The sequence below is a fragment of the Cynocephalus volans genome, chromosome 6 (assembly GCF_027409185.1).
Source record: "Cynocephalus volans isolate mCynVol1 chromosome 6, mCynVol1.pri, whole genome shotgun sequence".
Classification (NCBI taxonomy): Eukaryota; Metazoa; Chordata; class Mammalia; order Dermoptera; family Cynocephalidae; genus Cynocephalus; species Cynocephalus volans.
The window spans coordinates 86,734,114-86,760,919 of NC_084465.1; the positions used below are offsets into that span (position 1 = coordinate 86,734,114).

The 26,806-nt window shown below is 34.6% G+C and overlaps 1 protein-coding gene across 2 annotated transcripts in view; it reads left to right on the plus strand.

Annotated features, from left to right (window-relative positions):
• Positions 1–26,416, plus strand: part of STK31 (serine/threonine kinase 31) — a 90,335-nt gene extending 63,919 nt beyond the window's left edge. Inside the window, exons 17-23 of one of the 2 annotated variants that reach the window (XM_063100826.1) lie at positions 2,242–2,367; positions 3,236–3,361; positions 3,534–3,620; positions 4,764–4,913; positions 9,068–9,190; positions 19,182–19,250; positions 26,189–26,416. In XM_063100826.1, the coding sequence (XP_062956896.1) occupies positions 2,242–2,367; positions 3,236–3,361; positions 3,534–3,620; positions 4,764–4,913; positions 9,068–9,190; positions 19,182–19,250; positions 26,189–26,416 (909 nt within the window). The remainder of the gene's footprint in view (positions 1–2,241; positions 2,368–3,235; positions 3,362–3,533; positions 3,621–4,763; positions 4,914–9,067; positions 9,191–19,181; positions 19,251–26,188) is intronic. The other variant, XM_063100827.1, reaches the window with a different exon arrangement.
• The last annotated feature ends 390 nt before the right edge of the window (positions 26,417–26,806 follow it).

Sequence of the window (26,806 nt, forward strand, 5' to 3'; positions counted from 1 at the left end):
CAGAAACAAAGAGAGAATCTTAAAAGAAGCAAGAGAAAAGCGTCAAGTCACCTATAAGGGAGCCCCTATCAGACTAACAGCAGGCTTCTCAACAGAAAACTCTACAGGCCTGGAGAAGATGGAATGATATATTCAAAACGCTAAAAGAAAAGAACTGCCAGCCAAGAATACTATATCCAGCAAGGCTATCCCTCACAAATGAGGGAAAAATAGTGTATTTTCCAGATAAACAAAAACTGCAGGAGTTCACCACACAACCAGTCCTACAAGAAATCCTCAAGGAAGTCCTGCATCTGGAATCCAAAAAATGATAATCACTACCACTAATAAGCAAGAAAGACCAAAACACACTGATAGAACAAAAATGCAAATGGAAAGAGAAAGAAACTAAATGTCACCACCAGAAAAAAAACATAATGACAATATAGTATAAAGCCTCTGCTTTATTTCTGATTTTAGTAGTTTTGTTCTTCTCTCTTTTCTTCTTGGTCTAGCCAAAGGTTTGCAAATTTTGTTGATCTTTTTAAAGAATCAACTTTTGTTTTTGTTGATTTTCTCCATTGTTTTTTAATTCCCTATTTCATATATTTCTGTTATAATCTTTGTTATTTCCTACTTATCTTTGCTTTTGGTTTAGTTTGCTCTACTTTTTCTATTTTCTTAAGGTAGAAGTTTACATCACTGATTTGAGGTTTTTCTTATTTTTAATATAGGTGTTTACAAGTATAAATTTTCCTGTAAGCACTGCATGAGCCCTGCATCCTATAAGTTTTGATATGTTGTGTTTTGATTTTTATCTCAACGTACTCTCCAATTTCCCTGTGATTTTTCTTTTTTAGCTATTGTTTACTTAGGAGAATGTTGTTTAATTTTCACACATTTGTGAATTTTCTAAACTTCCTTCTGTTATTGTGGTCAGAGAACATATTTTCTATTATGTTATGTTATTTATTTATTTAAAGGAAAGATTTCAACAACAACAACAAAGTTCATGGAAAGATTTCCATTTCAATTCTATTTTTTCACGAACTTTTTGAAGTCCTTTGTGTTTGTTTTCTGTTCTATTGATTTTTTATGCAATTTATGTTGCTAAACCTAGATATTTAATTTCTGTTCTTGATTTCTTTATATTAAGTGGACTTGTTGATTTGCTTAGAAATTAATTTTCCTTGGGGGGGGAGGGAGGTTGGGGGATAATTGGAAGGGGACAAAGGGTACAAAAGCAATTTCTGGTAATGGGTATGTCCCCAATATGAATCTGGCTCCACATCATGAGCAGGAGGAGGGACAATCAGCTTTGTATCTCATGAACATTTGAAATAAATAAATAAATAAAAATGAGAAACTAAAAAAAAAAAAAAAGAAATTAATTTGCCTTTTAAAAGTTTATTCATGTTCCTCTGTTGAAATTAATTTGATATTGCATGCCTTTGGAAGACTTTAGAGAGCTATTTCAAATAATTTTAGAGATTATAGAATGAAATATGTAAATTTAATAAGTTTTATATTGCCAGTTTTTGTGAAAATTTGAAGCCCTATGTTCTATAGAATATTTTGTTATTCATCTGTTATTCAGTTTATGTACTAGTTATTTGAACAAATAAATGTGCATATCCTTGTTTAGAAAGAAAACCTAAAAAACCACACTACAATCCCTCCTGCTAAAACTACACTGCAATAAAACTTAGCTTGATTTAAAATGTTGACCAGCATATTTTAGTGCAAAAAATTATTCCTTTTAAAAAGTAACAGAAATATTTAGTCGAATTAAAATATTTGAAAGCCATTTTCACTTTGGAGGACTCCACTTCAAGCAGAGGCAGGGGTGTTAGAGTTACTTCATAGTAGTCATATTTTTTAGACCTCTCTCATTCCTGTTGTACAACTACTTTTTTTTTTTTTTTTACTAATTATTATTTTAATATTTTTAGGAAATGCATGAGGTCTTTCAGGTAACATTAGGATTCCTTGGAAGCATGTATGGTTAATCCTAGTCATCTCCAGAATCTGCTATAGAATGGTAGCAGTAACTAAATGTATGATGATCGCACTTTAGGTAGGAGGAGTTCAGGAGCCAGGAAATGGAAAAAAATATAAAATGTTAAACATCTTTATCTCATTGGTTTTTTTAGTAGGGTTGATGATGTCTAATCCATCTAATAGCATGTAACTAATTATGTTGGTAACTAAAAGTGCTAATATTGTTTGGATTCTTCACCTGTAATAAAAACTTGTACCTAGAACTCTGGTGGCCTTCTTACCATGAGCTTGGAACGGGATCTTTTTGATGCTGAGCCCATGAAGGGACTTAGCAGCAAGCGTCCTTTGGTATGTTCTGAGATTAATGGGCAGATAATTCTTTTAAAGGTAAGTCTAAGTTCTTCTGATTTGTGGGAGTTTAAGAAGAGTCAAGGGGGAGTAGTGATGTTACTTTTCAGGAAAGAAAAAAACCTTCTGTTTTCTAAAATATTTAGTTGACTGGCATGATGATTGTGTTTCCAGTTTGGTTGCCAGAACTAATTTTGACTTTAAAGTTTGCCTCATTTCTCTAAATAATATATGTCTTTAATAGGATATACTTGCTTTCTGTTTTTGGGTGAACTTATATTCTGTCCAAATCTTACTATTCTTGGGCCGGCCCCTTGGCTCACTCGGGATGGCCAGTGCACTCACTGGCTGAGTGTGGTGCGGATGACACTGTGCCGAGGGTTGTGATCCCCTTACCGGTCGCAAAAAAAAAAAAAAAAAAAAAAAATCTTACTTTTCTTACATTTCTCTTTGAAATCCCAGGTTGCCAAAATGGTATTTTACTCCTTTATTTCTTCTCTTCATTGATCTGGGAAACTTTAATTATGATAATAGGATAATTAATTTGGCCCTAGTGGCTATGCATCCTAGAATGTATAGAAAGCTACAGGTAGAATTGTTCTTTCCTTTCCAAATTATAGCATTCAAAGCAGATAGAAAAGGTACTTTTAAAAAATAAAATTAGGGCCGGCCCTGTGGCTCACTGGGGAGAGTGTGGTGCTGGTAATGCCGAGGCCACGGGTTCGGATAGGGATTGGCCGGTGACCACACTGTGCCGAGGGTTGCAATCCCCTTACCGGTCAGGGAAAAAAAAATTAGATGTAATTTAACATATAAAATTCATTTATTATGTTTAACTTAGAATGGTGTATATTTAGAGGGGGAATTTTAATTCTGGAATTACTAGTGTCTCTTTTTTTGGTACAAGGGCTATTCTGTGGATATTGACACGGAAGCCAGGGTGATTCAGAGAGCAGCCACCTATCACAGAGCTTGGAGAGAAGCTAAAGAAGAGTCTGGGTTACTACCATTGGTATTCCTGTTTTTGTGTAAGGTAAAGGCTATTGCAAAAAACATTTCATTTAAAGTAAGTTTTAGCCCCAAGTTTTAGAGTAGTAATTCATTCCTTTAACATAAAGCAAAAATTATCTTGTAGAATCAATGTATACTAAAAATATGTTGAATAGTTTTTCTCTTTGAGTCACATTCTCTGTTTTGCTTCTTAGTCTGATCCTATCGCTTATCTGGTGGTCCCATACTATCCTAGGGCAAGTCTGAGTGCTATTCAAGCCTATATGCCTTTAACTTCAGAAGTAAGTAAAAAACACTGTTTCCATGGATATATTAAAGGAGAAAATAACATCTAATATTTACTAAGGGCATACTCCACGCTATGTACTGTGTAAAATTTTGACTTGTGTTATTGTATTTGTCACATCAACCCTGTGATATGAGTTATCTTATTATACAGATGAGAAAAATCAGGCTTAGAGGGATTAAGTGACTTGTACAGAGTTCTTCATTCAGAGGTAGAGTTGGGACTTGAAATGAGGTCTTTCTGGTTCCAAATTTCAATCTCATAACTATTAAGCTGTGTTGTATGTAAATTGCCTAGTATAACACTTGGTATTATAAATGCTTAAGGGGCAGCTTTAATTTTTATCATTGTAAACTTAGAATTAGTAATAACAATAAAGGAGGCCCTAATTCTTTCTACCTATTACACTATTTCAGTATCTTCTTTTTTAGATGCTTTACATTGTTGTTATTTGTAATCTAAGTCTTCTTAGAAACTGTAGAATATATACGTGACTATATATATATATATATATATATACAGGCATCTCTTGATATCTGTGGGGGATTGGTTCTAGGACCTTCTGTGGACAACAGAATCTGTGGATGCTCAAATCCCTGGTACAAAATGGCATAGCATTTGCATATAAACCTATGTACATCCTCCTGTATACTTTAAATCATCTCTAGGTTAGTTATAATACCTAATTAAATGTAAATGCTATGTAAATAGTTGTTATACTGTATTGTTTAGGGAATGATGACAAGAAGAAAATTCTGTATATGTTCAGTACAGATGCGATTTTTTTCTGAATATTTTCAGTCCCTAGTTCATTGAATCCTTGATGCAGAACCTGTGGACATGGAGGTTTTTCATATATATATTATATATATATGGGTACTTCAAAAAGTTTGTGGAAAAATAGAATAGAAAGATAATACAAATCTTTCCATAAACTTTTTGAAGTATTCTTGTATATATAGCCACCAGTTACATAATAAAGGCTTTATCTAGACTTTAATTCTTTCTCTGTGTTGTTAAAGGTTCATTTGGAGGAAGCTTTGCTCACTTCTGGAAGAGACTTTTAATTAGAGAAAAGATTCAGGTATTAAAATGATCTGCCTACTTTCTGACTTCTTTTGTCTGTACTTATCTATAGGAGGCTTTAAAGGTCATGAAAGGTGTTGCCCAGGGTCTGCACACATTGCACAAGGCTGGCATAATTCATGGATCACTTCATCAGAACAATGTATTTGCTTTAAACCGTGAACAAGGAATTGTTGGAGATTTTGACTTCACCAAATCTGTGGTAAAATATCATGGTTTTATAAATAGATTTTATACTTCATTTAATATTATTGGGCAGGAGTTCAGCACTTATATGTTATATGATAACTTATTATAAGATCTGTGCCTTCAGTTAAGATGCCTCAGGTAGTGTAAGCAATTATTTGTTACTAACTAGGTACTGGAACAAGAGTTTCTATGTTTGTGCATTTTATATTTTAACCATAAGTCTTAGGAGCAACCTGATATTATACTCGATGTTATTGACGACATTAATCATTCATTATTTTGTCATCATCAGGAAAAATTTAATTGCTAGAAAATATGCAAGGAAAACTAGGTGGCCATTTCCCAAGCTCCCTCTGCTGGTGTCCTCCCCAGTAGATTAAATTTAAATATCCATGCTTAGCAATATTTTATGTAGTTATTTATTTTTAAGTTTGAGTTATTTGCAGAATCCCTCTGTATTTATTTATTTTATTTGTTATTAGCATATTCATTGTTATAAATCATACTTATTCTTTATGCCTCTTATCAAATCCCCCCCTTCCCCTTCCCTTCTTCCTCCCCCCATTTCCCTCCCCCCAAATAACCATAGATTTAGTCTTTCCATCTGATAGATTAACTGTTCTCCTGTTGGCTTGCTGCCTAAATGATCTGTCCAGTACTGAGACGGGTGTGATCAAGTCCTCTCCTATTATCATAAATCAAATGCATCTTCTGTTACTCTGGAGTGTGCTTTGTGGAGAGAGAGAGGAACTCTTCTTTTTTTTTGGTCTCCTCTGGTGCCTGTCCTTGTGTCAATACAGTTGAGAGTCTGCTGTGACATCTGCACAGTGGCTGTGACCACTGCTATAGAGAATAGCTGCTTTTGTGGCAGTGATGGCAATTGCAGTGGCTGTGGTGGGCTACCCGTGTAGAAATGGTGTTTTTGGTGTGCTGTTTATCTGGTTGCGGCTGGGTTCAGCTTCCGCTGGCTCCATGCTTCAGGACTGTGGCAGGACCCAGGGCAGTGGCAGCAGCTTGCCTAGTTGCAGCTGGGTTCAGCTTACCCTGGATCCATGCCTCAGGACCTCAGCGGGGCCCTGGGGCAGTGGTGGCAGCTTGCCTAGTTGTGGCTGGGTTTGGCTTTCCCTGGTTCCATGCTTCAGTCTAAGATGTTGTTGCAGAGCCATTGTGGGGGCAGGGGAAGAAAGAAAGGGAGAGGGAAATAGAGTGAGAAGAGGAGGTAGGAGGGGGAGTGTGATCAAGGCGCATGGCACCCCCTCATTCCTGCTGGGGAGACCTGGGGGCTTCCACCAGTGGCTCAGTCATTGCTTGGCTGGATGCAGATGTGTAGATGTCGGGGGAGTGTAACTGAAGCCTTTGACCCCCCACTGCCCTGGCTTGGGATCCTGGGGCACTTCCTGCAATGGCTTGGTGATTGTCGCTGGGTTGCTTGTGGTTGTTGGGGGAATGTGTCTGAGGCCTTTGGCTCCCCACTGCCCTGGCTTGGAAGCCTAGGGCTATCCTGTGGTGCTCAGTGGTTGTTGCTAGGCAGTTGTTGATGTTCGGGAGGTGTATCAGAGGCCCGCATGCCCCCACCACCTTGGCTTGGGAGCCTGGGGAGCTTCCTGTGGTGGCTCAGTGATTGTTGCTGGGCTGGTTGTGGATGTGGGGGGTGTGTGGCAGAGGCCCTCAGCCCTCCCCCATCCCTGGCTTGGGAGCCCAGGGAACTTCCAGTTCTTCTAGATTTATAGGTGTTCTTTGGTGGTGTTAGAGATTTACTAGTTAATATCAAACTTTGTCTCTGATCTGTGGGTATTTTGTTTTTTCTCTCAGTTCTGTGTTGGATTATTCACTGTTCCCACCACTTAAACTCTGCGCTGGAACTAATTTGTTCTTTGCTTACTTGTAAAATGGAGGTACTTCCTGTGGGGACCAGCACTTGAGCCCTGGGGTTGAGCTAAATTGCTTCATTGCTGCTGATTCCCTGGGGGGAGGCTTTTTGTGCAGCTCAGGTTTTAATGGTTGACCTTGTATGTATTTCTGGCAGCAGCAATTCCCTATTTATTTTAATTGACAAATAAAAATTGTATATATTTATTGTGTACAACATGATGTTTTGAAATAGGTATACAATGTGGATTAGCTAAATCAGCACTTCCCTTTTTAGAAGTAACAACTTTATTGAGATATAATTTATTGAGATATAAGTCACATATCATAAGGAGTACAGTATCCCCAGTTTTTAGTATATTCACAAAGTTGTGCATTGATCACAACTATCTAATTCCAGAACATTTTTATCACTCCCCAAAAGAAACCCTGTACTGATTAGCAGTCACTCCTCATTTCTCCCTTACTTCAGGCTGTGGAAACTGCTAATAACATTTTCTATCTCTGTGAATTTGTCTATTTTGGACATTTCTTATAAATGCTATTATAGAATATTTAGCCTTTTGTGATCAGCTTATTTCACTTAGCATAATGTTTTCGAAGTTTATCATGTTGTAGCATACATCAGAACATCATTCCTTTTTATGGACAAGTTTTCATTGTATGGATTTACCACATTTTGTTTATGCATTCATTAGTAGATGAACATTTTGGCTGTTTACCCTTTTTAGTTGTTTACCCTTTTTGGTTGTTATGAATAATGCTGCTATGAACATTAATGTACAGGTTTTTGTGTGGACATGTTTTCATCTCTTTTGGAAATGGAATTACTGGGTCATATAGGAACTCTGTGTTTCACTTTTTGAGGAATCAAACTGTTTTCCAGAGTGGCTGCATCATTTACATTCTCATCAACAATGTATAAGGATTCCAGTTTCTCCATATTCTTGCCAGCATTTGTTATTATCTGAGCAGTTCTCTTTGACTAGATGTGTTGTAATGCTTTATCATTTGGTCATCTGCAAGTCAGGATAATGCCACCTGTGTGTATGTAGTCTCAATGATTTGCCTATGGTAGCTCAAAAAGATGAGAAAATGAAAATGTAAAACTAATCAGAAGCTGGGTTATGCAGGACTTGTGCAGATTGATTTGCTGAAATATTTATCTTATCACATTAGTGTATCTGAAAATTAAGATAATGCCCTAAGAAAAATAATGAAATTATGAGTTTTAAAACATTCTTAACTTTTAGGAATCCTGGATATTTTACCTTTTAACCCCACCTGTAGATATGACTACTTTAAGAATTATTTTCTTCCTCTATCATACTCATTTGTCACCTGTTGTTACTCCCCCAAAACACTTTTAATTTTTCGTTAAAATTATTTACTCTGAAATATTGATTAAACTTACCTTTTGCTGCATTTTTCACACTACTTTCAGATTGAAGTATTAACTGAGAAGAGAAATTTGAAAAGTAGTCTGTAGTCAAAATCATTGCTTTTCAGATTTTATAGTGCATATTTTTCACCTGGGATCTTGTTAAAATGCAAGTTGTTATTCAGCATTTCTGAGATGGAGATTATGCATTTCTAACAAGCTCCCAGGTGATGCCATAGTTGCTGGCCTTTGGATTACACCTGGAGAAGCAAAGATAAAGGTAGTAGATGGAGAAAAGTTAATTAACACTTAGTGATGGGCATTGTGCTAAATACCTTTTCTTTACAATAACTCTGTAAGGTAGATATTTCATTTTACAAATTAATTAATTTAGGCTCAAAAATGTTAAAGCCTAAGGTCACACAACAAATAAGTGGGAAGGGGGAATATAACCAAGGTCTGCCTGAATCTGGGAGTCACGCTCTTGTCACGGATCTTCCTTTGACATGTTAGAAATGGTATATTTAGAAAATGGTCAGTACGGAAGGAGAATACTTTGTAGAATTGTAGTTTTAAAAGAAATTATTTACAGTTTTCAGAATTAGAAGATAGCAGTGCCACTTACCCTTGTGAAATTTATTTAAAGGAAAAAAAGTGTACCAAATATTTAATCAAATAATCAACTATTGTTAGTTTTGGATATATCTGAGTTTAAAATCTGAGTGTAACAAAAGTCTCAGTGTTGATTTTATGAGACTGATTTAAAGACCTATTTGAATTAGATAAAAATATTTGAAAACGAGAGAATGAAATATTTTAAATGAATTTTTTTTGTGTGTTGATTCAGTGCAGAGTACTTCTCAGAAAGCCACCTCTATTGTGTTGCCTCTAAAATACTTAAAATATTGTTTTTGTAGAATCAGCGAGCCTCAGTGAGCATGATGGTTGGTGACTTGAGTTTGATGTCACCTGAATTGAAAATGAGAAAACCTGCTTCTCCAAGTTCAGACTTATATGCTTATGGCTGCCTTTTATTGTGGGTATGTTATTTTTTATTGAAACATGTCATTTGCACATATATTTCAGTGCATAAGGTTTTATAGCGATTCTCTTTAACATATTACTCTGGATAAAGAGGAGTGGTAAACTTTTAGTAGAAAATTGTTTTTTTTTTTAAGTTTTATTGTAAACTGTTGATATAATTCCTATCACCTACTGTATACTTTCTATAAATTGGCTTTATGTGTATTTTAAGTATCATGCTGTTGTCTTAGTTTTGTTAAAGTCAAGATTAACAGTGAAGATGATTTTGTCCTATATTAATCTGAAAACAATTCATGCATACATGGAAAATAAATGTTAAATAAGCCTTTGGTAAATGTTCCTGCTTTTAGTGTAAACCAAACACTATAGTTATTTCTTATGCATGGTTTAAGAATTATGTGGGATTAAGTATCAACAAGGGAGGATGTCTGTCCTCACTTCTTATGATCAACATTTTACTGTGGTTCTAACCCAGGGGTCAGCATGTTTTCTGTAAAGGGTCAGGTGGTAAATATTTCAGACTTAGTGGGCCGTAGGGTCTCAGCTGTAGGTACTCAGTTATGCAATTCTGCTGCTATAGCACAAAAGTAGTCATAGTATGTAAACAAATTAACATGGCTGTGTTCCAATAATATTTTATTTATGGATGTCAAAATGTGAATTTTATATAATTTTCATGTGTCATTAAATAGTATTCCTTTCATTTTTCTTTTAAGCATTTGTTGTGAAAGCCAGGCCGAGCCCGTGGCGCACTCGGGAGAGTGCGGCACTGGCAGTGCAGCGACGCTCCCGCCGTGGGTTCGGATCCTGTATAGGAATGGCCGGTGCACTCACTGGCTGAGTACTGGTCACGAAAAAGACAAAAAAAATAAAAAATAAAAAATAAATAAATGTGAAAGCCGTTCTTGGCTATACAACAACAAGCAGTGGGATTGATTTGTTATAGAGGCCATAGTTTGCTGATCCTGTTGTAGCCAGTATGATAAGGCAACAAAAAGATATAAAAATCATACAGTTTGAAAATGAAGAAATAATACTGTCTTTATTTGCAGATGACATAATTAATTATGTAGAAAATCTTTAACAAGGTGGTAGTTTTAGGGCCGACCCCGTGGCTCACTCAGGAGAGTGCGGCGCCGGAAGCGCAGTGGCGCTCCTGCCGCGGGTTCGGAATAGGGATGGCTGGTGCGCTCACTGGCCGAGTGCGGTGCGGGTTGTGATCCCCTTACTGGTCACGAAAAAGACAAAAAAAAAAAAAAAAAAAAGGTGGTAGTTTTAATTTCTGTGTAATTGTGTTTTGATAAACCAACAACAAATAAATATATAGATTCAATGCAACTTCAACAAAAATACTAGTAGGGTTTTTTTTTTTCTTTTAAGAAATTGACAGGTTCTGTATTTTATATAAAAATGAAGAGGATTTGGAATAGCCAAACAATTTTGAAAAAGAGCAAAACTGGAGGACTTACACTTCCTAATTTCAAGACTTAATAAAATTATAGTAAATTAAGACTGTGATGGTGTGAAGTTAGACATACAGATGAATGGAACAGAAGAGACAGTAGAAATAGACCTCCACGCTATGGTCAACTGGTTTTTGACAAAGGTGCCAAGTCAGTTCTTCGAGTGAAAAGAGAGTCTTCAACAAAAATGGTACAGGAACAACTGGATATCCGTATGCAAAGAATAAACTTTGATTCATTCATTGCACCATGTACAAAAATTAACTCAAAATGTATATTAGACCTAAATGTAAAACCTAAGTCTCTGAAACTTCTAGAAGAAAACATAGGAAAAGATCTTATTGGCTTTTAATTTGGCAAAGATTTCTTAAGACACAAAAAGAATAATTTTAAAAGAAAAAAAAATCAATAATTAGAGTTTCATCAAAGTTCAAAACTGCTTTTCAAAGGGCGTCATGAAAATGAAAGGCAAGCTGTGGACTGGGAAAAAATATTTGCAAAACATCTATCTGAGAACAAACTTGTATTGTTGAGTCTTAATCATGAACTCCATTTATTTAAGTCATCTTTGATTTCTTTCATCAACATTTCGTTATTTTGAACTTAAAGATCCTATACATGTGTTTTTAGGTTTATACCTAAGAATTTCATTTTTTTGGAGCTTATTCTGTTTTTTAAAAGTTTTGTTGTCTTGTTGTTCAAGTTATTTTTTTCTTAAATAATGTTTTTATTGATAGCAAAGTTAGTTTGGTACCAAAGGTTGCGTATACTTTTACCTTCCTCCTCAAAGAATTAGGCAATTTACAATGAAAGCATGTAGAATAAAAAATATAAAAGGGCAAAAAGTCAAGACCAAAGGGCTGTGCTTAAAAAGGTGATATTCAGAGTCAAACTGGAACCATTATCAAAGGATCTTATTTCTAGGGCTGTGAAGGGATGACTTTGACTTCACAGCTTTTAAAAAATTTTAGAAATAGCAAAAATAAAAGTAACAGTTTGATAGTAAAGTTCTAGAATATTGACTAGATATTTTGGGGATATTATAAGATATTTTGGTTTTGGATCATTTTTGTTATGAGAACAAGATCAAATGATGGAATATTCCAAAGACTGTCTTCAACTACAGAAAATTTAATTGTTTAAGTGTTGGTGACTCTTCTACCTTCAGAAACAAACCTTATCTTTTAACTGGCACATTTTAAATGTAGTTTTATGATGCAGTCATTTGTATTAAGGTTTTTTGATATATTTTTAGGTTATAATGAAAAATCTTAAAGGCTTTTTTTAGAAGCCAGTTTTTAAAAAGTAGAGCAGTTCTGATGTTATATTGAAAAAAAGGTGTGTGTGTGTGCGTGTGTTGGGGGGTGCTGCTTTGAGGAAGCAGAATAATTTTAAAATAAAGAGAAGTGAATGACTCCATTCCTTTATTCAAATGATATTTTTTCAGCATGGCCTTTCTAAAATGTAACTTTTCTTTCATGCTTTATTTTTCTCTTAACATATTATACATTTTTAAAATTTATCTTTATTATTGTCTGCTTCTAACAGTAGAGTGTAAGCTCCTTGGGGGCAGCTTGTTTGTCTTGTTTGCCACTATATCCTCAATGCCTAGAACTGTGCCTGGCACAGAGTAGGCACTCAAATATGAGTTAAATGAATGCATTCCTTTGTGATATAAGGATGAACATATTTAAGTTTTAATCACAATTATGTGCTAAAAGTTTTAAGCTTTTTTTTTCTTTCTTTCTTTTTTTTTAATAGTTTTGTTTCCTTGGTGAATTCATCTACTGATCTCTCATTTATGGCCTTTTAATACATTTTATTCTCTGGAACCTTGCTTCAAGATTTCTTTTTATCCCAACTCGTAATGTATTTCTAGGAAATATTTGTGGTCGTATTGGTCACCCATTGAACAACCTAACCTTGCATTTTCTGGATCTCCTTAACAACTTGAGACCCATACCTTCATGCAGTTTCAGTCACCTGCCAAAACCAAGATTTTGTGGTTCCCTGTAATTTATCTTTTTCAAAAGTAATAGAAACCAATCCAATATATTTTTGTCAGGATAGGGTTTCCTATCCTCTCATTTTACTATATCTGCTGATCTTAAATCTCCAGTATGTTTTGTTTATTGTCTCCCTCTTCTCCCCTTTCTTTACTCAGCCTTGGACCCCATCTTATAATACTCAAACTATATCCTGTACTCCCTTTTACTCCTATTCTTCTGTTTAGCCTCTTTAGAAAGGGAGGGAGTACCTGAGTGGTGTCTCATCTCAGAATTTCAGTGGTGGGGAAAGTAGTCAGTCTTTCACTTTTAAGTATAATATTAGCAGTAAGTTTTTTTGGTAGGTGCTCTTTGTAAAGTAGAGGAAGTTTTGCTGAGTGTTTTTTTCATGAATGGCTGTCAAATTTTGTCAAATGCTTTGTCCGACTTGGTTGATATAGCCATGAAAATGTTTTTCTCTAGACCGTTAATTAGGTAAACCACATTGATTAATACTCAAATATTGAGCAAGCCTTGCATCCTTTGAATAAACCCTGTTTGTTTATGGCACGTATTTATTTTTATATGTTGCTGAATTGTTTGCTAATATTTTGTTAAGGATTTTTGCATCTATATTCATGAGGAATATTGGTTTGTAGTTTTAGTTTCTTTTTTTTTATGGTTTTGGTGTTAGGGTATTGCTTCCCATAAAATGTTTCCTCTTCTATTTTCTGAAAGAAATTTTGTAGAATTGGTGTTAATTCTGTTTTAAATATTTGGTAGAATTCACTAATGAAACTGTCAGGGCCTTGAGATTTCTTTTTTGAGAGTTTTAAAGTTACAAATCCAATTTCCTTATTATAGGGCTATTCAGATTACTTCAGATTTGGTAAGTTGTGGTAGTTTGTGTTTTTGCAGGGAAGTGGTCCATTTTGTCTATGTTAACTACTTTTTATATGTGCAGAGTTGTTTGTAGCCTTCACTTATTGTCTGTTGATCTGTAGGGCTTGTAGTTATATCCTCTGGTTCATTCCTGATATTGGTAATTTGTTTTCTCTCTTATTTTTCTTTGCCAGTCTTGCTAAAGGGTTTGTGGGTTTTATTGATCTTTTCAAAGAACTAGCACTTTGATTCATTGATTTTCCTTGTTGCTTTTCTGTTTTAGTTTTATTGATTTCTGCTATTAATCTTTACCATTTTCTAATATGTTTGCTTTGGGTTTATTTTTCTCTTCTTTTTCTAGTTTTTTCAGGTAGGAAATTAGATTATTGTTTTAAAACCTTTACTCTTTTCTAATGTAAGCATTATAATGCTATAAATTTCCCTGTAAACATTGCTTTACTTGCATCCCACATATTTTGGTATGTTATATTTTTGTTCTATTCTGTGTATGTTTTAATTTCCTTGAGACTTCCTCCTTGGTGCATAGATTATTTAGAACTGTGATTTTTCCATACATTTAGAGGGTTTCTTGTTGTATGTGTGTATTCATTTTTAGTTTGATTCCATTATGACAGGAGATCATACTCTGTATGATCCCATCTTTTTACATTTATTGAGGTTTGTTTTATGCTAGGTTATGGTCTGTGTTGTTGAATGTTCCATGGGCTCTTGAGAAAAATGTGAATTCTGCTATTTTGGGGTGGAGTTTTCTGTATATGTAAATTACTGTCAGTTAACTGTGTTTCTCAGATCTTCTATATCCTTGCTTAATTTCTGTCTAGTAGTTCTATCAGTTGCTGAGAGAAGGGTGTTGAAGTCCTCAACTATAATTGTAGATTTGTCTATTTCTCCTTTTAGCTCTATCTTAAAAGGCCTTATTGTTAGGTGTGTGCATATTTAGGATTGTCATGTCTTCCTGGTAGATTGATCTGATCCTTTTATCATTATGTAATGTTCTTCTTTGTACCAATTTTCTTTGCTATGAACTCTACTTTATCTGATATTAATACAGCCATTTCTGTGTTTTTAAAATTAATGTTTACATGGTATATATTTCATCATCATTTTACTCTAAAGGTACTGATGTTGTTGAATTTGAAGTAAGTTTCTTGTAAGTAATATATGGTTGCATCATATTTTTTTATTTACTCTGCCAATCTCTGCCTTTTAATTGTGTACCATGTACATTTAGGGTAATTATAGTTAAGGTTTAAATCTACCATTTTATTATTTGGTGTTTTGTTTGTTTGTTTCCTCTATTTCTTGTTTATTTGTTTCTTTTTTCTTGCCTTCCTGTGTGTTACCTGAAAAAATTTTAAGAGTCTGTCTTGATTTATTTACAGTGTTTTTGAATGTATTGCCTTCTATAGTTTTCTTAGTGGTTGTTCTGGTTATTACAATATACACATGTGTCTTATCACATTCTAGTGGTATCAGTATTTTACCACTTTAAATGAAGTGTAGAAATGTTACTTTCATTTAGGTTCCTTTACCCTCCCTACTTTTAAATATCATTCTCTTGAGTATCAGATGGTGTTATAACTTTTGTTTCAGTCATTGTATACGATTTAGAAAACTCATGAGGATAATGTTTGGTATTTACTCATATATCTATTCTTTCCGTTGTTATTTCTTCTGTCCTGATGCTCAAAAACTCTTTAAAACCTTTTCCTTTTTATTCAAAGTACTTCTTTTAGGTATTGTTTATGATTATGTCTTAGTTTTTCTTCATCTGAGAACATTTTGATTCCACCTTCATTCCTGATAAATATCTTCATTCCTGATAGATAGTTTCATTCCTGATAGGTAGTTTCTCTAGGTATAGAATTTGTGATTGAAAGTCTTTTTTTTTTATTATTTGAAAAATGTGCTTCTTCCTCCTTCATAGTTTCGCATGATAAATCTGTCATTCAAATTGGTATTCTTCTGTAGGTAATGTTTCATTTCTCTCTGGTTGCTTTCAAGATTTTTTCTTTGTAGCTTTTAGAAGTTTCATAATTTTTTTCTTTCTTTTAGTTTTTTCTATTTGTGGTTTGCTCATCTTCTCTTATCTTCTGGAAAGTTTGAGGACTTTTCAGCTATTGTTTCTTTGAATACTCTTTTAGCCCAATTAGTTTTCTCCTTTCCTTCTGGGACTCCAAAAGTTGGAATTTTTGTTATTGTTTCACAGTTTCCTGAGTCTCTATTTGTTTCTTTTCAGTCTGTTTTCTCTCTAATAAGACTGAGTAAATTCTGTTCTTTTCTTCGGAAGTTCACTGATTCTGTCTTCTGTCATCTCTGTTCTATTCAACCCATTTAGCCCATTTAAAATTTTGGTTATTATTCTTTTCAGTTCTATACTTTTCATGTGGTTCTTTTTTGTAACTTCTCTTTCTTTGTTGAGATTTTTAATTTTTTTCATTTTCTTTAGAGAAATTATAATTGTTTTAAAAAAAGTTTTGATTGAAGTTTATTCTTGCTTTTATTTTTTCTGAGTTTTCCTTAAAAACATGAACTTCTTTTTACTAATAGCACTTATTATAAAATAGCAAATGATCATAGTAGCAAATTTGGAATATATGGAATGGAATTATAAAGAATTTAAAGATCACTTGTAATTCCATCATCCAGGAAAGTTGTATTCTTCTAGCACTCCCTCTTACTATTAAAAACTGCATATAGGGCTGGCCCCGTGGCGCACTCGGGAGAGTGCGGCGCTTGGGAGCACAGCGGTGCTCCCGCCGCAGGTTTGGATCCTATATAGGAATGGCCAGTGCGCTCACTGGCTGAGCGCGGTGCAGGCAACACCAAGCCAAGGGTTGCGATCCCCTTACCGGTCACCAAAAGACCAAAAAAAAAACCCCAAAAAACCAAAAAAACTGCAAATATTAATATGTAAGTGAAAACATAAAATTAATCATACTTTATCTACTATTTTGTGCCCTTTTCATCTAAGTTTATATTCTGAGCATTCTTCTATGTCATCAAATATTCTTTTTTTAAAAAAATTATTTTTTATTATTATTATTTTTTACAGTCTAAGATGTTGTGGAGCAGTTGGGTGTGAGGAGGAGAGGGGACAGGGTGGGAAGAAGAAGAAGGGTGGGCATGGTCAAGGCCCATGGCAACCCCCTCGTTCTGGCTCAGGAGCCTGGGGTGCTTCCAGTGGCAGCTCTGTATTCATCGCTGGGCTCAGTAGTCATAGCTGGGCTGGAAGTGGACATGCAGGGGGCATGGCTGAGGCCCTCAGGCACCCCCCACCCCCCCTGGCTCATGTGTAATTGCTTGCTTGAAGCATTTTTATGATAGTTGCTTTAATGTTCTTGTAAGATAATTGCAACATGTGATTCATCTTGGTGTTGATTGCAATTTCTCATTGAAGTTGTAATTTCACTGTTTCTTTGTATGATGAGTGATTTTTTTTATTGTATCTTGGACATTAGGGCTACTATTTTAGTAGATTCTGGGTCCTATTGAAATTTTTATTTTAGCAGGTAGTCACCCTACTTTGGGTTTAACACAGAGTTCTGGACTACTTTGTGAACTGTGGTTTTAATGGCAGTCTAATTTTCAGAGCCTTTTTGATCATATTTTGATCTGCATGTGTCATTGCATGCTGCTGGGCCACAAGTGGTCCTTGCTGATGGTGCTTGAGGGACTGAAAAGAGCTTCCCAAGTCTGAACTGTCTGGTGCTTGTAAGTATGAGAGTAGAATCACTGATCCATGGGATGAAGCTCTGTGACCTGGGTGCTTGTTGTGGCAGGATCCCCCCCCTTCCTATGGCAGATGGAGAATACTTCCTGAGCCAGCTGTTTGTTATGGCAGGATCCCCTTGCTCATAGGGGTCAGAGTGCACTTAACAGACTATCTACTTGTGGTGTGATTTCCTCTTGTTGATGCCCTTGGCCTCATGTGTTGCTTTGCCCCCCACAGATTTGTCACCCCACTTCCCCTAGGTGATGGAGCTGCAAAGGATTACTCAAACCCCATCTCTTCTGAGCAGTGAGAAGCCCCAAAGTGGTTAACTTCCCTGGGACCCTCCAGTGAGAGGCAACCCTTCCTTGGGAAGTTAACCCCGAATTGGTGTTCTCTTCCTGCATTTATTTTCCAGACCAGGAAGTTACAGGAAGAGAACATAGGTGGGGTTATAGTTTAACAATATAGGCTGGTAACTTTCAGTGAAACAAGTCAGATGACATTCCATTAGACAATTAAGTGATCTTACAGCAATTTCTCAGTATCTTTACATAACAATCAGTAACTAGTCTGTCTTTGAGCCAGCAAACTGCTGTGCCACAATTCTTATCTTGCAACAAAGACTCACTAGCTTGGGGAAAATTTCCTGTCCTTGCAAGGTCAGTATTTGAAACTGCAAGGCTTTGGAAAACCAGGCCCTGTGAAGTGCATATGCTTTATAGTATATTCCGCACTCATGGTGTCTCAGGTGGGGAAAGCTAGTGCTGCTGAGGATAGTGAGTGCTTTCCCTGGCTGCTTGTTGACAGTGAGGTTTCCAATTGAAACACCTTGGTGTTTCTCCTGGGCTTACCTGGTGGTGTTGGTGGCAATCCTGTTAAATTCAGGCGAGAAATCAACCTACCTAGGCTCTTTTCTGTTGCTGTCTTGGGGGTTGGGAAATATCAGGCCTGGGTTATTTTCTTTTTTGGGTGGGATGGGGGTGGGTCATAAGACTCCCTGTAACTCTGTTGTTCCTCCAGTTCTGGGGTCTCTAATCAGCTTGACTTCTTTTGAGCTTTCAGAGTTTTCCTTTGGTTATATTTTATGTTATTTCCAGGTTTTATAGTTGTAGTTAGTGGGGAGGAGGAGGAAAAGACCAAAAGTCCACTGCTCATTTTTTAATTGCAATGTGTAGAACTTATTTGGATCTGGATTTAAATAAGCTGTAAAAAAAGTAAAATAATTTGATATTTTTGAGTGATTAAAAACTTGAAAATTCGGTTTTTGGTTTCAAAGGTTCTAATTTTTTATTGTGGTAATGATGTAATTGTGTCCAAGTAAAAGATTTTATCTTTTAGAGCCATGTACTAAAATATTTACACACGAAATTATGAGATGCATAGGATTTGCCTCAAAGATAATATATATGGGTTTGTGCATAGGTCAAGAGTGGCTGTTGGTTGATGGTTGTTAGTATGGTGATGAATACGTGGGACTCAGAATACGTTTGTGTATAAGAAGTTCTCCATATTTAATAGTTTTTTAAAGTTTAGCTTCTGTTTATTGAACACAGGTTAAGTATTAAGGTGGAAAGAAACTTGCCTGATTTATATTCTTTGTACCTAGTTTTTGAGTATTGGTAAAGCCGACATGATATAGGCTACTAAGTTTTAACACATTTGCTTATAAGGTGAAGAAGTATTAAGGTATTTATAATGTGTACCTCAATTCTGATTGATACTCTTACAGCCCCAGGAACCATTTGGTTGTGGACAAGTAATTATTATGAAAGTGTTTTTTACCCTGCAAGAGTTAATGTGCTTTCTTTAAGCAAGCACTTGTCTACTCACCAGGATCTGCATAGTTCCAGATTTGACTTTTCTATAGGATCAATATTTTCATATATTGATAATTTATTCATACTTGTTATTTCTTTTACAGCTTTCTGTTCAAAAACAGGAAATAAAGACAAATGAAGATGGAATCCCGAAAGTGGACCAATTTCATTTGGTATGTGACCTTTTGCTCATTTACTGGTTTGACACATGTGGAATTGGTGTGTAGCAGTAATGTAAACTTAAGTATTTGACTGAAAATTTCCTCGAATTATTGTAAGAATCCAAAATAGTATCCACAGTAAAGAAGTATTGAAGATAATTCAAGTGCCCTACTTACACCACTTGCAGATAATTAACTTAATACTGCTGGGTTGTGTGTTTGTCACACAATTTATATAAATAATCTAAGTAATAATTAAGGAAAATATTGCTTACTGTATGTTCCAAGATATTATATTAAAATTAAGGTTTTTGTATAACTTAGTTTTTTATAAGCACCAAACTGTATCTTTTCTTTTTCATTCATCTGTGTCATTGAGATTGCTTTGTCATTTATATATGCATCATGCCAACATATTTTGAGTACCTATTCTGTAGCAGGAATTGAACCAGGTGCTGGGGTTACAAGGATTGCAGCACTGAAAATGAAATTAACAATTTAGAAATGTGAACGAGTAAATAACCCAAATCTATAAATAGAGTATTAAAAAAGTACTTTGGGGGAAGCTGATTTTTAATTCTGCAGAGAAAGAGAGAAAACAGTATGACTAGATATTAAGAGATTAACTGTGATAGTAAAAGATTCTATAAAAGTATAATGATCAGACTCTAAAAGTTCTCACACCATTTTGATAGCTTGGGGTACAACAAAGAAATATGTATAATTTTGTTTGATTCCATTGTCCTCTAACTTATTTGACCACAGAAATAGTTTGTCTTATAATACTTACTAATATCCCATGAATTTGTTTTTAAAAAACACACCTTAGGAATGATGCTTAGGAGCTTTGCCACACTTCTTGAGTATTAGTTTTCTTTCACAGGCTGCAGTCAAGGTGTTGGCTGGGCTGTAGTCATCTTAAAGCTTGACTGGGAAAGAATATGCTTCCAAGCGCATATGATTTAGTTTCTTTCAGTTTGTTGACTTTGGGCCTCAGTTCTTCTTTAGCTGTTGGCCAGAAGTTGTTTTCACCTCTTGCCCATGTTTCCAGCACGTCAGCTTGTTTTATCAAAAAGAGCATAAGCAGAGAAGGCAATAGATAGACTCTGTTAGCTAGACAGAAACAGTTTTTCATAGCCAGATCACAGAAATGACATCCCATCACTTTTGTTGTTATCTTTGTTAGAAGCAGTTCTCCAGGTCCAGCCTACAGTCAAGGGGAAGGGATTACATAAGGGCATGAATACCAGGAGGCTGGGACCATTGGGGGCAATCTTACAAGTCTGCCTACCATATGGTGAAACCTGCTGCCTACGTGCTAGGCACACTGGTAGGTGTATGTATAATGAAGGTGAATACATACACAGTCTCTGTTTAATGTGGGTGGCTACTCATGGATATCAAATTATAAGAATCCTTGGCTTGGGTGGTATTTGCTTCTATGATCTGAGGCAGCCATTAGTGCTGGGAATAGGATCGCTTTTACCTACATTTTGAGATCACACATAGTTATCAAACACGTCAAGGCACTGTACTCTGTACATTATAGATGCCATACCACAGTGGAGAAAAATATAAATTTGTGGAATCACAGTTAAAAGAGTTATTAGAGGATAATTCACCATTCCCATTCTGCAGAAGAATTTCTTCAATAATATCCTCAGCAGATGACATTCAGCCTTTGCTTAAGTTCAGGGTAACCCATTTCACTGTTGTACAACTCTGTTTATTTTAAGATTAATTTCTTCAAATAGTTAACATATGTATGATGCAAAATTCGAAAGGTACAAAAAGAAGCACATACTGTGAAAAGTTACTTATACCCAGTTCCTTTCCTCAGAAACAACAGTTATTGCTAGTTTTTTGTGAATCTTTTCAGAAAAGTCTACGTATGTATCTATCCTTTCAAGAATAGACTGTTGTTTTATTAAGTTTAAGAATGTTATGTCACTATATATGATCTGTAAGCTCAGTGAGGGCAGGGACTTTGTATTACATGTCACTGTGTCCTTTGTGTCTATAGCAGTTCCTAATACATTGTAGGACCTTAATATAAAATACTTATTTCAATTAAATATTAAAATATTTTAATTAAGTATTAAAATATTTGTTGAATGAATCTTGCTTCATTATATTTTGTCTGGTGAATGTTCTTCATCTGTCATGTCTTGGACCCATTTTTTTCCTCCATCCCTTCCCCTGTGTTTTTAATCCTTCTGGAAATCATCTTTGTGTATGGTATATGAAATAAAGATCTAATTTTATGTTTTTACATGTGGACAGATGGTTCATCCAGTGCCATTTATTGAATAGTCTGTCATTTTCTTCTGATAAATGATCCTACTCTGTCCTATGCCAAGTTTCCATATATGAGTCTGTTCTGGGTTTTATTCTGTTCTATTGATTTGTTTTTTGATTCATGTGCTAGTACTGTACTGTTGTAAATACTGTATCTTTAGAAAGAGTTTTGGCTTTTTTCCTTAGTTTTTTCTTCAATGTTGTCTTGGCCATTATTGGTACTTTATTCTTCCAAATGAATTTTGGCACCAACTTAAGTTCTCTGAAAAACATTGCTGAGACTTTGGAGTTATGTTGAATTGATAGGTTAACTGGAAGGAGAATTGCTAGCTTAATGATACCATATTTTTGTGGTTGGGAAAATGATACTTTGTTTATTTAGGACTCTATTATTATTTTACTTTTTACTGTTTCACATTGATTCTAAGACAGATTTTATTATTACTTTTAACAGTTTAATATCTCTGAAATTGGGATGTATCTTACAATCAAAGTCTTTTTATCATGGTTCATAGTATGATTGGCAGTATTTTAATTTCCTTATTGTTTTAATGTGTCTTAAATTCAATTAAATATGGCATACCTTTTAATAAAGTTTTATAGTCATTTTTAAAGTTATTTTTGAGTTATTGAGAAATAACTCATCCACCTTACAATTTATCCATTTAAAGCATATAACTCAGTGGTTTTTAGTATGTTCATAGACATGTGCAGCCACCACCATGGTCAATTTTAGAACATTTTAATCACCTCAGAAAGAAACTTCATACTCTTTAGCTATCACCCACCTATATCCTCATCCGCCCACCTCTTTCTTTTGCCTGTGGTTTCCAGTTGTCCCAGCACAGTTTGTTGAAAAGACTGTTCTTTCTCCGTTGAATAGTCTTTGCACCTTGTCAAAATTAGGTGACCATAGATACATTTATTTCTAGACTCTCAGTTCTATTCAATTGATCTGTCTGTCCTTGTGCCAGTACTACATTGATTATTTGCTGATTTGTAGTAAGTTTTGAAATTGGGGAACGTGAGTCCTCCTACTTTGTTCTTTTTCAGGATTGTCTTGTCTATTCTAGGTCCCTGGCATTTTCATATGAATTTTAGAATTTAGAATTGGCTTGTCAGTTTCTACAAAGAAGTAAGTTGAGATTCTGATAAGGACTGCATTCAATCTGTAGATCAGTTTGGGGAGTATTGCCACCATAACTATGTTAAGTCTTCTGATTCATGAGTATGGGATGTTTTTACGTTGATTTAGATATTTAATTTCTTTCAACAATATTTTGTAGTTTTCTTAGAATATCTTTTATGCTTCTTTTATTAAATTTATTTCTAAGTATTTTATTTTTCTGATGCTATTGTGAGTGGAATTCTTTTCTTAAATTAATTTTTAGATCATTCATTGCAAGTGTATAGAAATACAATTGACTTTTGTATATTGATCTTGTATTCTGCAAGTTTGCTGACCTCATTTATTAGTTCTAGTAGTTTTTTAGTGAATTTCTTAGTCTTTATATATAAGACCATGCTATGTAGAAATATTTTTATTTTAAGTCTTTTTAAAAAATAAAATACTTTTATTTTTTTTCTTGACCAAATGGCTAGATCCTCTTGTACAGTGTTGAATTGAAATAGTAAGAGCAGACATCCTTGCCTTGTCCTGATCTTAGGGGGAAAAGCATCCAGTCTTTCATCATTAAATATGATGTCAATTATGGGTTTTTTCATAGATTGCCAATTCATCAGGTTGAGAAAGTTCCCCTCTATTTCATTCTGTTGAGTTTTTTTTTCCTCCAAATTATGAAAGGGTATTGGGCTCTTTCCTACCTCAATTAAAATGATTATGTGACTTGTTTTTTATTCTGTTGCATTGTAGTACATTAGTTAACTTCAGAATGGTAAACTGACCTTGCATTCCTGGGATAAATCCCACATGGTCATGGTGTACAATCTTTTAAAAATATTGCTTGATATTGTTTGCTAGTATTTGGTTACTAGATTCAAGTTGTTGAGGATTTTAAAATTTATATACATGAGAGATACTAGTCTGTAGTTTTCTTTTTTTATGTCTTTATCTTATTTTCATTTCAGAGTGATACTGATCTCATAGAATGAGTTGGGAACTATTCCCTCCTCTCTTATTTTTTGGAAGAGTTTGTGAAGAATTGATATTAATGTTTTATTTTATTTTATTTTATTTTAAACGATGACCAGTAAGGGGATCTTAACCCTTGACTTGGTGTTGTCAGCACCTCGCTCTCCCAAGTGAGCCACGGGCTGGCCCTTAATGTTTTAAATATTAGGTAGAATTCACTGGTGAAGCCATGTGGACCTGGGCTTTTCTTTGTGGGTAGTTATTAATTTAATCTTTTCATTTGTGATATTCACAATTCATATTCATAATTCAGATGTGATATTCACTATCCAGATTGTCTCTTTCTTATTGAGGCAGTTTGGTAGCTTGTATCTTTCTAGAAGTTTGTTCATTTCATCTACATTATCTAATTTGTTGGCATATAATTGCTCATATTTTCTTTTTCTTTTACTTTTTTTTTATGGTGGCTGGCTGGCACAGGAATCTGAACCTGTGATCTTGGTGTTAGCATCACACTCTAACCAAGTGAGCTAACTGGTCAGTCCTCATATTTCATAATCCCTTTTTATTTCCGTAAGATCAGTAGTAGTAATGTCCCCTCTTTCATTTCATATTCTAGTAATTTGAGTCATCTGTCTTGTCTTGGTCAATCTAGATAAATTTTCTCAATTCTGTTGATATTTTTCAAAGAACCAGCTTTTGATTTTATTGATTTTTTTTCTATTGTTTTTTTGCTCTCTATTTTCTTACTTTCTGCTCCAATCTTTATTATTTCCTTCCTTCTGCTGGCTTTAGGTTTAGTTTGAAACATAAATTATTATGCCATTATCACACTGTATAAAATTAACAATAATTTTTAATGTTATGTTTAAATTTCCCTAATTTTCTCAAATATATTTTAAAAGTTGTGTTTTTCAAAATCAAGATTTTAACAAGACCACATGTATCAGGTTAATATACCTCTTAAATCTCTCTTGATTGTAAAGTTCCCGTACACCTCCTTTCTTTTCTCCATGTCATGTATTTGGTGAAGAAACTTTTATTTCCCACATTTTGGAATTGGTCGATTGCATCCTTATGGTATTATTTCATATGTTTCTCTTTTTTACAGTTATAAAAAACCTGGCAGGTATGGAGGCTTGAATAAATTCAGTTGTTACAGCAAGTATATTTTATAGGTGATACCTTGCACATCTGATTGTATCATATGATTTGGCGTCTGGTTGTCAAAGTAAAATTGATCAGTGGGTTTGGGTAGAAAATTTCACTTATGTAGAGGTATATTTTTAGTTTTTGTATTCTGTTCTGTTGGTTTGTTTATTCATATCTCAGTGCTACACTCAATTAAAACAGGCTTTGCAATATTCTTTAATACTTGGTAGGGCTAGTTCTTTCCTCATTGCTGTTTTTTATCAGAATTTTTGTGGCTATTCTTGCTTGTTATTCTTGTAAAAGAGTCTTACAATTAACTTGCCTAGTTTCAAGGAAAAAACTGATTGTATTTTTATTGGAATCATGTAAATTTTATAAATTAGAGAAAATTGAAACATTTGTGCTGAGAGTCTTTTTTTTTTGTCCAAGAACATAAGAATTTTATTCGTTCCAGATCTCCTTTTGTGGTTTTGAAGGGCAAGTGTTATTTTTTTCATTTACATTTTGTAATTTTTTTACTTAAGTTTATACCTAGTGAACATACTATCTTTAAATATGCTTAAAAACATATTCTGTAGAGTGCAGTATGGATGTTGCATTCTTTCATTTATCAGGTATTTATTGAATGTCTGCTATATCCAAGACACTGCTAGTTGCTGAGGATGAAGTGATAAACTAAATTTATGACCTTAAGAATCTTAAAGTCTAATGAGGACACTACCAGGAAACAGATAACTTGTATTCGGTGTGATGTGTGCTCTGATTGGAGCAATCATAGGGGGCAAATACAAGGCGTACCAAGGTGCCTTGGGAGATGGGAATAATGGAACAGCAACATCATAGATCATCAGGTTGCTTACAAGTGATAATACGAATAATGCTCTTTGAAATAGTGGCTAATAATAAATTCTGGCTCCCATAATGATGATGATAATGGTAGTGGTGGTAGAAGGATTCCCAGAAGTGTTCACTTCAAAACTGAGACCAGCAACAGTTGACTAGGTGAAGGTGGTTACCCTTCCAGGCAGAGGAGTCGCGGTGTGAAATTTTCATAGTGTCAAACTCTGACCCGTGCCCTATAAAAGATGGAAAAGAGGCAGTCATAAAATTTACTTTATTGGTATTTCACGTGTTTTTTTTTTTTTTTGAGAGAGACTTTTAGGTGTAGTTATCTTTTTTCCTTTTACATTTTTCCCTGTAATTCAATTCTGTTGTTTTATTACTGGAGGTATCCCTTTCTAATAAAAAATAGTAAAACCTGATAGGAATCTTTAAAAATCTAAATAGAAAATTTTGATTTTAGCTCTGTATCACTGACCAAAACTGTTTTTGAATTGGATCCTCCTTTTTCATTACAAGATTGTCCTTTTGTTCATTTGTTTTGATTTTGTTTTTGTTTTGTTTGCAGGATGATAATGTCAAATCCCTCCTCCGTAGCTTGATACATTGTAGAAGTTCAATAACTGCTGAGCAAGTTTTGAATGCTGAATGTTTTTTGCTACTGAAGGGAAAATCAATTCCAAACCCAGAAAAAGATATTGAATATACCCAATATAAAAAGGAAGAAGAATTAAAGATGGAGAACTTGGATAAATATAAGGGAAAGACAAGAAATGGTGAAGCCAACTTTGAATGATAAGTTAGTATCCTGCTGTTGTTACAGATGTTCCTTTTAAAAATGTTGTTTAGTTTGTTTAATTAAAAAAAAATCTGGAAATGCTCTGGAACTAGTTGAGTTGTGTCTTTGTTATTCAGGTTGTGAAAAATAAAAGATACTTTATGCAAAAAAATGGTTTGCTTTGAAATTTTGTTTAACTTGGAATTGTTAAGGAAGGAGTTTCTTGTCTTTAAAATACTTTTTGAAATTGAATAATTAGACTGTGACACTTGCAATAGGAAAAGTTGCTAGATTGCTGGACAAGTGCTACAATTTTTCAGTATGTTGGCTAGCTGGTGATGGAGGCTGATACTTTTATTCAACAGATGGTAGTTGGCATCTGCATTGTATCCAGTTCTGGAAATATAA